The sequence below is a fragment of the Buteo buteo genome, chromosome 23 (genome assembly GCF_964188355.1).
Source record: "Buteo buteo chromosome 23, bButBut1.hap1.1, whole genome shotgun sequence".
Classification (NCBI taxonomy): Eukaryota; Metazoa; Chordata; class Aves; order Accipitriformes; family Accipitridae; genus Buteo; species Buteo buteo.
In genome coordinates this window covers 14,478,079-14,494,307 of record NC_134193.1, presented here as the reverse complement: position 1 = coordinate 14,494,307, position 16,229 = coordinate 14,478,079, and the positions used below count along the sequence as shown (strand labels likewise).

At 44.9% G+C, this 16,229-nt stretch overlaps 1 protein-coding gene across 1 annotated transcript in view; it reads right to left on the bottom strand.

The window, feature by feature from the left end:
- PAPPA (pappalysin 1) overlaps nucleotides 1–16,229 on the bottom strand; it is a 181,131-nt gene that overhangs the window by 84,126 nt on the left and 80,776 nt on the right. The window contains exons 8-9 of the mRNA XM_075055166.1: nucleotides 4,700–4,828; nucleotides 2,991–3,082 (exon numbers count right to left, since the gene is read on the bottom strand). Of these exons, the coding sequence (XP_074911267.1) occupies nucleotides 2,991–3,082; nucleotides 4,700–4,828 (221 nt within the window). The remainder of the gene's footprint in view (nucleotides 1–2,990; nucleotides 3,083–4,699; nucleotides 4,829–16,229) is intronic.

Sequence of the window (16,229 nt, the reverse complement as noted above, 5' to 3'; positions counted from 1 at the left end):
GGAGACTTGCGTGGTCTCTGCTTTAGAAGGAAGAAGCCTGCTCGGGCTTTGCTATCAAACCTCCTGCTATGGAACCCCCTGATGACACCCCTTCAGCCCTGCCTTTGCAAACAAAATGTTTAGTGATTATTTTCAGCCATGTGGGACCCAATCCTGCAGACAATTTGTGACAAGCACTGCCTTCACTGTTGTGGTTAGATTTGCTGAAGTCTAAAGAATGCCTTGTGGTAGTTCAGAAATATGCCTGGAAGGAAGCATTTGCAAGATCAAACCCTGAGGCCCCCAAGCCAGCAAAGCCTCTGAACATGTGTTTGAGGCTCGCTGAATTCTTTGGTGAAGGGGAGTGATTCCCGGGGCTCTAAAGAGCTACGTAATACAACAAGAACATCACTGCAAAAATAACACTCTCTGAAATAATTACTTGTTGTCCTACAGGATTATAACATGTGTTAGCCTTGTAAACATGGAAATAAAGTACACCTATTTTTCTGTGCTCCTCAAACAGGGACCCAAGCATTCTGTATTTTCCAAGAAAACACCCCATCAGTCTCAAAGACGACTTTTGTTTGGCTAAAGGCAGAGGATTTGGTCTGATATTATTAGATTGTGGAGAATGCTGAATTTCTGCTCTTTTAAATTATTGTTATGTAGTACATACAGCCACTTGCTTCCCCAATATCTTTATGTTTTCTGGTGAGATTTTAACGCTTGATATGTTAAAGCAGAACACAAATCAGTGCTGTTCATTTGTGTGAATGATTAGCCAGCAGTTTCTCTCTAGCTCTTGATGTCCTAATTCACAGTGGTCCAGCACCCATAAAAGCCAATAGGACCTGTTTCACAGGTACTACGTTCTCTGAACCTTTCCTAGGGACTCGATGAAGGCAGTGTTTGCCCCAAAACAACACCGCTGGTCTACCCTTGCAGACCCTGGATGCACACTGAGGCCATCACCACTACAGCAGTTGCACCACCACAACTCTAAAGTGATGCAACAAACCCTTTGTAAAGTCATGCAACAAAACATTTGTAAGCTCTGTGTCCACGCACCTTTCCATTGATTCAGCTACTTTGATTCACCTAAGTGACTCCCCACGTTCAGTATTTCACAGACAATTTGATTTCATTTGCTTTTGTAATCCAGGACCAGTGGAAAACCACAACCTTCCAAAGCCCATGACAATCAAACAACTTTTTACCTCTGGAATTCCCCTTTCTTTTTCAGCGCAAGCAAATCTGAAAAATCCCTTCCTGTGTAATGGCATAGAAAAATCCATCTGTATGTTTTAGTTGCTTCATTTTCTAATCATATTGCTGTCAGACAGGTTTTTTTCCACACTCTAACCAGCCCCATTGCTGGTCCTGGAGATGAAGGTGTACACGTGCATAAAGCAGGCTCCTGCACCCACCTGGCAGAACACTGCTGTGGGGTCCCAGGCTTGGGACACCCCACTCTTACTCCTGTCTGGGGATTTACCTAAAGCATGATGCAGCTCCTGCGCAGCCCACACAACCCGGTTTCCTTGAGAACCAACGTACACAGGGGAGGACCTGGGTCATGTCCTAACGTAACACTGGGATGTGGTCAAAGTACAGACCTGGACTGAGGAGCTCAGACCTGCTGCTGAGCAGGGTGATACAGCCATACAGCTCCAACCCAAACCCTTGCTGGAACCAGCCTCACACTATGCCTGACTTTCAGAGAACCCAAAACATTTGCATAAGTGTTTATCTCACTTTCAAAATATTATGACTAATATCTTTCAGTGCTTGAGGGTCTAATGCAGCAAGTTACTTGAAACACAAATGTAACTTCAAGACCACCAATAGTCACAATTAGCCTCAACCATAAATACGCTCAGATTTCAATAGAGCAATTTACATATGTAAATATGTAAATAAGTACATCACCAAATCAGGCCTCAAGTTGCACAGTGTGGGATGCTGAAGTAAAAACGTGGCCATTATGATGAGACAAGCAGTCCCTAGCTTACCACCCAAGGGAAACGTGGTGCCTGTGAGGTCCTTTATATGTCACTCCAGGCACAAGAGATAATTGTCCGTTTGCCAAAAAGAGCCAATTTCAGTCTTGCCAACACTATATTATCTGCTTAGGACTGATGGCCTGAGCTGAAGGCATGGGATCTCTAGATGGGACAGAGTATTTGCTTCATCAGTCCAGATAAGGAATCTCACAAAATCCCTTGAGAAAAAGCCGACGCTTTATAAACATTAACTTTGGTTTCAGAAGCGCTGCATGTTTCATCCCAGATCTGCTGAGCCCTGTTTGGGAAATACAATCCCATAACGCAGGGCTACCCCACAGAAGGTGCAGCGTAAATTGGTCTCCACTTCCCTTCTCTGCCCCCAGCATTCCTAGAGAGTTTAATAAATATGTAAAGCTCACAACTGCAGCCCTGCTATCCCCGATAGCTCGAGCATCTTCCGGCCATTGTGCTTACAGGTTTTGCTAATCAGAGCAAACCAGGCTTGCAAATGAAATCTGATTAAGTAGTTTTCACCTCTGAAAAAGGGGATTAGCTAGACCTTTGATCCTCAGATATTGATTTGCAACTCAAAGGAGGTGTGACCTCAGCTGGACTTGCTTCTGGTCTCACTCCCTTCCCCTTTCACTCCTCCTCCTGTTTACCAGAAAAAATCAGTTCATGTCTTCTCACATAGCCAGATCTAAAGCCTATTGAAGCCAGTGGAAAACCACCCACTGACTTCAATGGGCTTTGGATCAGTCCCACAATGGCTGACTTAGCCTTAAGTCCTAGGCTGTTTCAAAGGCAGCAGAACCAATTTCCCACCAAAATGACCAGAAGCTGGGAAGATATGTTCGCCTTTCAAACCTACAAATTCCACCTTTTTTTCTCTTCCATGACAACTCTTCAGCTGGAAATGCTGAAAATACTGTTGATTTTTGCCTTGCACTCTGCGTAGAGTTGTTGCCCACCGTGAGTGGAAGGTCTCTGAGCCAGACTTACCAATGCAATTAAAGGATAACTCCTGCAGGCAGAATAGGGAGCAGCCATCACCGTTGATCTTATTCATATCATCGCATTCTTCCCCCAAGTCTCTGTAAGCAGGGCACACACATGCAAAAAGGAGTCAGATGGCAAATGGCATCATCCCGACGATTGCTGCAACCCCTCTGCAGAACCCTAAAGTCCTGAAATCCAGTACGGCAGCTTTGTGTGCTGACCCTTAAAATACCTCTCCCTTTCTCCACCAGTCCTGACTTTCATCATTCCTGGTTCACAAGCTTGCCTGGCCACTTCTCTCCTGCACATGTGGATACCACTTGCTGTTCTCTGATGAGGATATGAGTAACTTCCTTCATAGCTGGTGTGGCTGCAACTCAGCAGGTGGGGAAAAAGAGAACAGGAATCTCTGAAACTCTTTGTATTAAATCTGGAAGGGCCAGACTGTGACCCCAGCATGGGAATAACAAGGCATAAAGCCTGGTGCTGGGCTATTCCAGGTGACAGCATTTGGAAGACAGCAGTCGACAGGGAGCAGGTGGTGTCGGGGACGGGGTCCTGCCTTGTGCCAGCCCGCACGGTTGGAGCAGCGTGTGGGGAGAAGAGTGTGAACCAGATGAGAGAGGGGCTGCCGCAGCTGCAAGTGGGGCCACAACCAACCAAGCTGTGACAGTCTGGTTCCTGCTCGCTCCCGAGGCAGCTCAGCTATTGTTTGACGCTTGCTGCAAAGCCACAAGTGATGTTTGAGGAATGTGCAAACATAACAGTAGGAGAAAAGTTATGGAAAGCAAAATTAATCTGTCTTTCTCCACCTCTCTCTCCAAGACTACCCTGGATTCATATGTCGTTTGATTGTTCTCTTTGATTTCCCTGCCTGTTGGGCCTCATCCTGAAAATACTTGCTGCCAGGTATATCATCTGACGGAGTTGAACTATGTGATTGCTGATCAGCATTATTTCGAGAAAATAATACTGGCTGGATTAAGCACTTGCTTGTTGTTACTTCCATCATTTAAAGAATTAAATTGTCTAATGCCAGGAAGCTTTGAAGCAGGTAGCCTTAAGGGCCAACATAGTAAAAGAATAAACCCTAACATAGTCGTGTATGATTGTTTTACATCTTCAGTGGTCTGGAGATTGGCAGCTGGTGAGAGGGAGGAGCTGATCGAGAACATGCAGTTCCCAGCACTCTCCCTCAGAGGCCAAATCTATCACCTCCAAATGCATCCCAGCTCCGGTGGTCAGTCAAACAAGAGGCTGCACCAGCAACCTGGCCCACCACGTAGCAGGGGTTTTACCCTGTCCACCAGCTGCCAGGCACATGGGACTTCATGTGTAAGGACAGCATCAAAGGCTGCGTGGATTTTTCCAGCACTTACTTGAGCTCCATACAGGAAATGTCATATACATATATAAAGATATGGATACATGAACAAACAGCATAAACAGCATATAGCGTACTTTCATATCGATCCTGCTGTCTGGACTCCATTATCTGTATCTCTGTCTGTATCTACTGGTGCCAGGATAACAGGGCCTAAGTTCCAATTAAATGTCATCATCCTGGTAATCATCAAGCACATGAGTCATTATCTACAGATGAGAGCCAGCCTAAACTAAGGAGACATCAGAGGTCATCAATTCCTTTCTAGTCTCAGATTCTGGCTGAGGAGATGTGCCCAGATTTATCTGTTTGCTCGCTCCAGACTTACATTTGGATAATCCCGTCTCCACAGTATCCACTTCCAGAGATATACACAAGCGCGGGGGAAGGCTCGCTCTCCTCCATCCCGGAAACAATGACGACCTGGTATGTGTATGTGGTCCTATCGCTCAGTTCCCTGCAAGACAAAAGGAAATATTAAGTGATCGGTACAACAAAGGCAGTAGCAAAGGGCAATTTTGGCTGCCAAAAAAGCAAGTTTTAATTCAATCGGGCCCTCAGAATATTCCTACCTCATTTTGATGGGATTCATTTTTGGTTGGGTGTCTTTTTTGTGTAAGCACAATCAGCGCTACCTATGTCCATGCTTGATTTATGCACAGGTCTGAAATAGGTGCAACTCTTGACTATTTGACAGCTAAACTATTTGCTGATGAAAAACATGCAGTTCGGCGTGTTGCTGCTTACACCTATACCCACACGAAAGATGGCATTGCCCTGACACCGTGACAGTGTATCAATCCTCACCGCGTGCAGGGGGAAACGGTAACACCATGACCGACAGTCAATAGCACTGCAGCATTTAAGAAACCAGCCCTGTGCTTCACTGCGCTCAGCCTCCGAGCACTTCTGCTCCCATCTCTCCACAGCAGGGACAGCATTACCTGCAAGTTTGTGGCATAGTTCATTTAAGGAACTTAAAATACCCTACAAACACTGATTTACTTCCTCAACAGCCCTGAGCTCAATCCAACTGCAGCTGGAGCCAGTGGGAATTTGCCCATTGATTTAAGACAGAACTGGACTAGGGATGTTTCAGCGACAGATAAATAAGTTATCCACTTTGCATACAGGTATTAAAACAACAGAGTTAAAAAGGAAAGCACAAAAAATAGGATCCATACCACAGCACTGCATCACAGTATTAGCATCGAAATATTCACAAAAGAATTAGCAAACTGTTACATATTTATGCAAAGCCATAATTACCTAAATCCGGTGCATCTGTAAATGAGGAATAATTTTGTTATATGCAATACAGAAATAATAAAGAACCTAATATAAATGTTTAGCTCTTTTACGATTTCTTTTACGTTATCAGAACTCAAAACATTCCACAAAGAAACTCATTACCATTATCCTCATTGTGCCGATTTGTAAAGCCACAGAGTGGTGAAGGCAAAATGATTTGCTCAAAGTCATCAATCAGGCTAATTGCAGAGCCCATAACGCAACCCAGCTCTTTCCTAACCCACGCCAGTCCTCTACTTATTCGCTCATATTGCCCCAATTACTGACAGTAATATACATGTCTTTTTGTCACAGGAACTTGGTCAAAAAGCACATATTAATGAAGCGTGTACTGTGAAGAGATATATCTACTCCATAGAGCAACAAAGCCATTGAAGTAGATATCAATGGACTGAGTTACTGAAATCTTCAAGTTCATGAAATAAGCATCTCCTTACAACATTCATTAAATTAACAAGCATGACTTAAACTCCAATATCACACATTATATTTTACAACAAAGCTGTTTCTCATGATACTATTAACTGTTATTGAAAGAATTGCAGGCGAACAGCACCGGGATTTGATTCTTTGTTATCACACTTGAAATGGGGAGTGAAACTCAGTGGAACCAAAACACAACACAACTGGCTTTCTCATTGCTTCTTCACCTGATTCCTGTCAGCAATAGCCTGTAGCTCCTACTAGCTAAATTTGAGGATTCAGGCAGCACAAACGCTATCTTAATTCACCTACAGATTGGGGAGACATCTACCCAGATATTGGTATGAGTGTTTATTCAATCAAAGTGAAAAGTTTCAAATTCCTGCCCTTGGGACCTATTTAAAAAAACTGTTTTCAAAAAAAGAAGAAAAATTATAGGAAATAACTTAAGTGGCCAAACACACACTGATGTATAATACTGAGGGTTTCCTCTAGATTTCACTCTCTGATAAATCCACTTATTAAGATGGGAAGTGTCTAATATATACTGATGAAATGAAAGTAGAGGCAAGCTTTGATTATTAAAAAGCAGTTATTTCTCAAGTTCCTTCTCAAAACCATTCGTAAAATATTTAAGATTAACAAATATACTTGCAGAAATGTGGATTTTATCACTGGGGATCTGGTAACCACAAAAAAGGTTCAATTCTTAGAAAAGACTGTTAACAAATGAACAGTTTGGGCAGCTATAACAGCTAAAAAATAAACAAATCCATGCTGCTTTCTGACGCGCTGAGATCACACGCATGAGTGCAAAATAGTAGTTTTGAGAGTCTGATTTTTTGCGTGATTTCCACTGACACCCATAGGTGATGGGCAGGCATTCGGCTAACAGCAGAAAATGTGCCTCTGCGAGCGTGTTTCAGTTTGTGGGAGTGTTTGTGTATGCTTGTGTATACATGTAAGCAAACGGAAAACAGGAAAAGTTCACATTTGTTTATGTACAGGGCGGGAAGTTGGCAGAACATAATGGAAGAAGACATAGTACTAAATTAAGCACAGGAGAGAATATGGTGTTTATGAATTATTAGGTGACTGGAGATGAATGTGTATGTGGGTGAATAAGACAGAAAACTGGAAATGCAAGTTATTAGGTGGCGAGAACTCTGGCATATTTAACTGTATGGATTGTGAATGAAAAACTGTGTATGGGGAGAGGACCCTGTGGACATCGGAGAAGAGGGACTGCTGGCGCTGTGGCAGTGGGCTTTGGTCTAATCCTGTCACTAGCTTCACGCTGAGGAGGGGAGATTTCCAACTGCAGCCTGCTGCTCAAAAATGGAAAGCTCTTGGAGAAATGATATGTCGTGACAGGCAAATGATCCTTATAGTTTAGTGACACACAAAAAAAGGCCATTTCTTCTCCAAAAAAGAAGGTGAACAAAATATTTGACTCCCTACACATAGATTTAGGTATTTGCACAGCCTGGCTTCCCTTACTTCTACAAAGTTTGGGTACAAAATAGCTTTTTATTTATGCTCGCGATACCCCATAAGCTACAAACATAATATCCTTGTCTTAGGTTGAAATACAGAGAAAGGGAAGACAAATGGCTAGAGACACAGAGTCCCTGTAAAGCAATGGCAGGACTGTGAGCCAGCTCTCCAGACCCACGCTGCAGCCGCGAGGCCAATCCTCCCCATCCTCATCCCGGCTCCTCTCCTGGACAGCCCAGTCGAGAGCAACCTGGAGCTGCACAACCTTCCCCACGCTGGGGACAGCAGAGAAGCCCCAGGCTGTCACACCCAGGAGCAACACCAACAAACCAGCCATGCCCAGAGATCAGAAATGGGAGCACGTGTGCTCCAGGGGTGCCCCCCAGCATCATGCAATGGTAACTGGAGATGTGCCTGGACTGGAACACGAGAAAGCCACCTTAGAAACTCAAACACGAGCCATCGTGCTTTCAGTTCACCCTGGCTTATGCAACTAGTGGCAAAAACCTGATTGAGCTGGATGTGGCATTTCACTTCTCAACAACTGGAACCTGAGATACTTATATCCTCCTGAACTGTTAAATATATCATATCGGCAGCAATTGAGAGTTTTAGCATTCCTTCACAGTACCCGCATTTCGGAAAAATATAGCTGCTAAAGGGATGATACGTACAATACTTCAGGCAGTAATCCAGTACCATAGTGAGGGAGGGAGGAAGGAATGCAGGAACGAAGGGGGAAAAAAAAAAAAAGAAGAATTTATTCTCTCCTATATAGTTATGGGGCACCAAGGTCGATATTACAGACTGTATCTGGAGATGTCAGCAAAACAAGCTCTGCTCCAAGTAGTGATAAAAGTGTGATTTTTGACCATTTATTTTCTCTCCCGCCTTCCCTCGGAGCTGATGGCACACTAACAGCAATATTGTGCTCTTTCCACTCTGCTGTCAGGCAGGTCCAACGCACGCCGGCTTTGTACGATGCTACTTAAGGAAGTGAGACAGAAGAACATCTTTAACATTAAGGATGTGAACAAACACTCTTTTAAATTTATATCTATGGTCTTTTAATGACCTTTTCGAGAACTGAGTAAGCCGCATTGATCGCTGCAGCTTCCGCCCGTGGGGAGGCAGTCTTATTAAAAAGCAATGACTCAAGCCCTCTGCTTAGAGGGGGAATTAGGACGTGCCGTGTGAAATACCACAAGGGCAACTTTCCTGTCTGTTGTGCCGAGTGACGGATCCAGGGTCAGAAATATAAAACCCTCTAATTCTTTTCCTGTTTTTACTGGGGAGGCTAGGCAGTTGAGTTAATCTTGCTGTGTCCCCCAGGCAAGGGACCTCTGCTTTCAGTTGGGGTGTTCCTGTAAAACTTATGGGAAAAATTATACCTCTGGGAAGTTGTTTTCAGCTCAGACCAAGGCAGGTTTAAAGGATCATTGAATTTACAGAAGCAACACGCATGCCCTCGAGTGCCAGCAGACCTACAGGGGCTGACACTGCCCCAACCACATCTGCTCTGTGCCCACTGTAGCGCTTCAGCATCTGAGGACACAGCACACACTCAAGAAGCAGTGAAAGCACCAAGGGAAAGCAAACATCCCATGCCTCTCTCCCTACTACAATAGTATATAGGTTTTTCCTACTACAGATAACAGCAGGGAGGGGTTTTATACAGCAAAGATTTGTTTCCAACAAAATTGAAAATATCCTTAAGGCTGATCCCAGCTTCTGCCCTGTGAAAACATATACGGCCAGAAAGCAATGAAAGCAGACAGCGTTCCTGTTATTTAAGGACAAGACAACAAGGTCTTAGACATCCCCAATTAAATTATGGCTGTCACAGGCAGTGTCATGTGAAACAGGCAAATTCCACACCTCAAGCGTCCTCATGAAGGACCCATCTTTCTTTGAACTTAAATAGGCACGAAACTCTTGTGCCAAAAGGCGACGTTTCCTGGGGAGCTCTCCGCAGCCCAGAATGAGCCCTGGTCTGCCAGCAACATCCCCGTTTCCCTCTAACACTGTCGGCTTTACTCTTCTTCTCTAGCAAGGAAGCCTTGCTGAGCAAAACAGGAAACCTGCTGGTAGCGAATAGCAGTGACCCCAAATCTTCACTTATTGCAATGCTTTGGATCAGCTGCTCGAGGTGGACCGAATACAACCACACACAGAAGAGCTGAAGGTCTACGCCACCTCCTGTCCCACCCTCCGCAGCCTGGAGCTCTCCAGTCCGTTCCCTACAGAAGGCTCACAGACACCGAAACACCCAACGTCATTTACAGAGGTCCTGAAATATCCCAGATAACCACTAACTCAGTGAAGAAGCACTGCATTGCTCAGACATGTTTAAAGCCTCCCACTCCTGGGCACTGAACTGGGGCTCAATGTTTCTAGATTGGAGGAGCTACCACCGCTCTCTTCATTGCTACTCAGAGAATGGGTCATTAAACTGCGCTGGGTTTTACCTCTCGGCAATACCACCACGGTGGTTGCAGGCTCCCCCATCCTCAGGTGCTCCAAAAGCAACTGATAAAGAGTAACCCAGGGGATGAGGTCGCTTTAGGACAACCTGAATAGATCTGCTCCCCAACTCCCATCCTTTTTCCTGCATTGCCATTGACTGTATAAATATGACTGTTTTCTTCTTTTATCTCCTCTCTCGCACACGCTCCCCCTCGCCTTGCCTTTCCTTCTTTTAATAAAAATGGCATGAGAAGCACGGCAGAAGATAATGAAGAGAATTCCTGCCCAGCTCTGCAGTGGGGAAGAGAGGAGGGGCGGGATGCTGTAAACAAAAGAAGGACGTCAAAAATCCCGAGCTCTTGCGACGGGCTGTTTTTTCAGCTGCGGTCCAATCTCTCGCTGTTTGGATAAGCCCAGCAACATGGCAGGTGCAAAGGCCTCAAAACAAGTCTCCTGCTTCTCTCTCAGACACCGAGCTAACTCAGAAGACATAAATGCCAAGGAAGTAGCCTTGGAGAGGCTTTTCTTTCTATCCATGATGAGATAGGTCTCAACAGGGGCGGTGGGTTTGCTCTTTGCCCTGTGGCTTTTTTATGATTTATTTGTTTACAAGCAAATCGAAACAGAGTAGCTGAAGTCCTAAATGAACACTCATGGGTTGGATAGGAGAGTGGGGACTGTATGGTGGATTGGTATCCTTCCAAACCCAGCTTAAACCCGAACTGGATATTTCCCGAGGAAGAACAACGGAGCAGCCAATGACCTGAACACATAATCTCAGCTGAATACTTTTTGTATTCTGAGTACCTTTTGTACCATGAGGTGGCTCCGCTGTCTGAAGCCCAGAGTCTCACCATTCAAAGCAGTGGCGTCAGGACAATACCCAAACTCAACTTTTGCTTCTAACTGTATCAGGAAAGTATTTCTACTAATACCTAAACCAACCACCTTACCCACTTATGCAATACCATGGAGACCCCACATATTTGAGATTGAAGTCACAGGTTGAAGGATCTAATCTATTAGGAAAAGGAAAATATCCTTTGCTCCATGAAATACTTCTACGAACCAAAGTCACCACCAACTCTCATAATCACCACAAAATCAAAACAGGCAATTAGTCTCCAGCTCTGCTCTTGCTTACACTGATGTAAATCTCAAGTAACTTTAGAGACCTCAGCAAAATACTCCAAGCTCAAACCACTGCAACTCAGTTCCTCATCTGTTCCTCTGAGTTGAGAACATTGCACTTGCTGCTCAGAGCAGCTCCTTGTCTGTGCAAGATACCTCGGTGCAGGACTACATGCCTGGCTGTAGCACCTCTACTCTCCAATCCAGGCCCTCTTTAGGACCTTAAACACGCTGAATGCTTTTCTGTCCTTCGTGCAAGAACTGTAAGTTTTTAAAGTAGCAAACATACAGATATATATGCAACTGATTAACTCCAGCAGACTTTGATATAATCATCCAAGTATTTGCCCTGGTACCAATTTAAAACACAGTAGCACATTTAATAAAAAACAAAGTTTGCAGCCAAGGCCTTAAAGATATTTCTTGGTTTTTATCAAAAGAAAAAAAAAATAAATGTCAAGAGACAATTTTCTACTTTCATGTTTTAACAACAAAAATTAAGAATTTTTAAGGTGGATGATATCAATTGAGATCTAGATGAGATTGGGTTACAAATCCTGGGATAAAGTAAATCCTAGAGGCCCCGGGCCTCACATGGGTGTTTGCACTAGACAGGCAATTTCACGGCAGCACACAGGTTAAGTGTTGGAGCACCTGGTTGCTATTAGAAGCAGGGAAGGAGGGGGGAAACCTGTGGTGTTTGCTTCTTCACCGCTGCAGTCAGACCCTAAGCTGAGTCGGGAGTGCTTCGCAACGTGAAGCTCAGACGTGGCTGCTGCAGGAGGGAAGGCTGTTATGGTTTGACTGAGGAAGGAAAAGATCTGGGACATGAAATACAGAAAGTCCTATTCCCAAACAGTGGAAGCCAGCACTTCTCTATTGATTTCAAGGGAACGGTGCCAGTATCCACCACCTGAGGATAGCGCTACGGTGTACCGGCATGGCAGGTAACAGTAACACGACTGGCAGGCAGGTTAGGACAGGTTAATTACTTTAAACGCCATCATTGTCACCAGCAAACCTTTGCCTGTTGCATCATGCCCCTCGATGAGCAGTGCCTTATTACTCAAGCTGTTAACGACATCCCGGTTGTGCCACAGCTTCTCTGTGCGGCACCGCCAGCAGCAGCATCTGTGTGGGCTCCGGCACTGGTTCAGACCACACTGCAGGAGAAGTGCCTGATGCACACCCTGCACAGGGTCTGGGACCCCAACAACCACCCCTCAATTTGTGGATGTCGACTGTTCATCGCTGGGGCTGGGAGCACTTCGGCTGCTGCCCTCGGCCCTGTGCCAGTTCGTCAGGTTCGGCTCTCCCTGTGGGCAGAAGGCTCTTCCCAATTTAGGGTCATCAGCTTGGCAGAATAATGTTCTTCAGCTTCTCTGAATCCAGACCTGACCTCTAGGATTTTCTTTTAACAGGCCTGAGCCAAGACCTGATTTTCAGAACTTAATAACCTCCCGTTTCCGTGTAATCCCACCAAAATGGTAAACAGAAGCATGGGAGCAGACGCTCGCAGGGCCTGATCCAAAGGCTCCTGAAGCTAGTGGAAGTTATTATGTGCATTTTCAGTAGGGCTTAGATTGGGCCCCAAGCGAACACAGATGTTTGCAGTTTTCCGTGCTTTCACCTCTACCATCCCTGCTCACCAAAACTCTGCTTTGGAGGGTAAGGGCACAGGGACCGTGGCGCTCCTGGGACGCTGCTCCTCAGGAGGAGGGAGGGAGCCTATAGGTACCTGCGCCTATGTGTGAGAGAGACGTATGTGCTGTCACCCACGCCGCACAGCACAGCACGCAGAGATGGGCAGAGATGGGCAAGGAGATGAGGTGACTATTCCAAAGGAACATTTTGTCATTTCCCTCCTTAGGGGCTCTGTGTTTTGCCTTAAGCCACTTCAGATTATGAGAAATCTTACTAGCTGGTCTCCAGTGGGATCTTTAATGGTTTAATAACTGAACATTACTGAACATATTTCCACTAGCCTCTTTCTAAAATCCCATCATGAGCTAATTTCCTCTATTGTCATTACATCTGCAACTGGTCTTACATTTCAAAAAAATCTGTACCACTGTGAATAAATGATCTCGTTTACTGCACTGAGCTCTCAGGGCCAGTAATTTTAGTAGTGGCTGATAATTTGGGGTGCCCAATTCCAGGCACCCTCACTGGGGTACCATCTGCACAGAAGCATGAGCTTTATTTCCACCTCGCCCCTCCTACCACAAAAAGCTCCAGGAAAATGCTGGAGTTGGGACATCAGCACAGAGATGCCCAATGTCAACATACATTTAAAAAGATCCTGGCCAGAAAAACTAAGATCAAGTCTGGGTGAAGCAATCACACGATGGGTGCCTTGGGTCTGCAGTGTGCTCAGTGCATTGCATGCCATGCAATGACACACCTAAAAGGCTTCTGTCTTGTCTGTCGCTGTATCCAACAAGGTATTAAGGACAGCACAGGTATTTTAGTCTTACTGCAGCGTTGTTTTCAAATCCTTGCCTGTTTAAGTGTAGCTCCAAATTTAACAGAGACTTGGAATTTATTTCCTAGGAAAATATATTAAAGTGCCCAGGAAATGATCAGGCCAATAGTTCAGTAAAAGTAGCTGAAAAAAGCTGTACTGGCTGACACTGCTGATAAAAAGGTAGGTAACACATTTCTGCTTCTTCTGTGGTATTTGAGGTTCACTCCAAGTTTTACAAGAGAGTTATTTTTAAATTGTTGCATAACACATGTCTGTCCAATATTTCTTTCCTCAATCAAGCAAAGAAAATGCATTTGTTATTCCTCGGAGATTTCTGGTGCTTCTTATTTAGAGCCCAAAATAAAGATGCACACAAGAAGGCAAACATCAGAGAGAAATTATTATCCATGAGATAATGCACAGCCTAATTTACCACATATCTGAGACTGTTTCACCTGCAATAAATTATTTTGCCCAGCAGGAAAAGTCCTGTTTGACCTTCATTTTTTTTTTTCCTGCAGCTGAAAATTCTGCTACTACTTCTAGGTCACGAGTTCAAATTCCACCCTGGTTGGGAGTGATTAAATATATCAATTTCTAATAGTATCTATTTGGTTAATAATAGGACAGCTGTTAATGTTCACTTTTTCAGGGACACTTGCATATGGCTAAGTTGTAGTCTACGGGTCTGATCTCTCCACAGCCTCTGTGTATAGCCCAAGAGGTACACTGGAGATGTGAATCCAATGTAGCAGCAGTCCTTGGAGAGTCCCTGGCTGGAGCAGAGCTGGCAGAGCTGATCCCAAAGCAAAGTGTCATTCTCCAGATGGGGCAGTCCCTCTTTCCTGGCTCTTCCCATGCTCTCAAGTTATTTCTTTGAGAGAGGCAGCTGGGGGTCATTCAGAGCAATCCCACCCTTCAAAGATAGACCCAGGCTGAAAAATTCTTCTGGGCTGCCCTGTCTCAGGATCACAAACACTTAAAGATATAAACCCGCCCTTACTACTTTATTCTTGCATCATGTGCGGCCGAGCCAGAACAGGAGCTACGGATTTTGTCAAGTGCCAGCTATAGTTACAGCGTTACATAAGAAACCGCAACAGCGAAGAATCACAAATCTATCACTACAGCTGGCACCAAACGGCATCTTTGCACAGGCTTAGCAGAAAAGCTGCCTACTGAATGGGCACAGACCGTCAAATTGTTCTTTCTCTTCTCCAGGGCAGGGTTAAGGCAATTTGGCAGAGGGTGGTAAGGGAAAAAATTGCTGTATCTGTTCTGTGTGTGGGGTCAGGAAGCAGGTTTTATGCTTTCGCAAAGATAACCTGGCACCTTTAATGAAGAAAGCAAGAAAGAAGGAAAGCCATCAGAATGTGGCTTCCAGCTGTCAAGTCACATCAGCCAAGTGGAGATGTATAATCCCTGAGAGCAGTGGCACTGCTAGCCTCTAACATTTAATTGTGAGCTCTTTGAAAGAAGGCACCTGGTGTATTTCTTCTGTAAAACGCCTGGCACGCTACTGGCAGCTATAAATAATAACAACCGCTACCTCAGTATTTAGCAGCACAACATATGTGAAGGAAAGACGCAGGAACAGTAGATAGAAAAGCAGCAGTTTTGTTCTTCCTGGCTTACCGAGCCCTTGGTACATGCAGGGGTACACGCGCCTATCCGGCACAGGGAACAGAACCAGTCATCCCTGCTGCCACAAAAGCCAGAGGCAAGGCCAAACTATTTGGGAAAGGAAAGAATTTCCCTGGGGCCATGTTGGCAGTGAAGATGCTGCTGGGTGGAAGACTCTCCTTCCTACCAGCACTTCACCTGTCCAGCGTCAGATGAGTTTCCCACTGTTGGAAGGGAAGGTGTGGGACAGGCAGTCGTCCTACATTTTTTTTGTTCTTTCATCATGGGAAATTTCCAGGTTCGTTAAGCAGAAACGGGGCAATCAATACTGGCTGCATGAGGAAGGAGCTGAATATGTAGCTGAGGCTAGATGTGGCCTTGAACAGGCATGAAGATGGACGATGCTTGCTAGCAGATCGCCAGCACCTTCACTGAGCTCCAGGACTGCTACACTGTCGTACGCCCGCTGAATACTAGACTTCACAACTTTGCCAAAACTGACCACAGGCAGCTTCGATACACTCAAAGCTCTTCACTGACACGGGGAGGCTTTTGGACAGTGACAGCATGGCTGCTAGTCCAGCTGGGAAACTAGAGTCAGAGAGGAACAATGGAAACATTTATTCCTTAATGCAAGGACTCTGGATGAAGAGCTAGGCAAGAACTAGCAGTTCTAGTATGGTACATGAAACTAAAATTATAGGGGTAAGAGAAACCTGGTGGGACAGAGGGGTGTTTGCTTCTTGGGAAAGCTCAAAATAGCTTTGTCCGTGCAGCACTGCAAACTAATGATAGGGGAAGCTCTTAGGAATAAGCAAGAAAGCTCATAAGAGTAGATCTGTTCCTGTTGAAGCCTGGTAAAAGTGTTTTTACTGGAGATGAGTTGTAAACTTTCATATGGATACAGACAGGGTTCTCTAATATCTTACTAGAGAGAAAT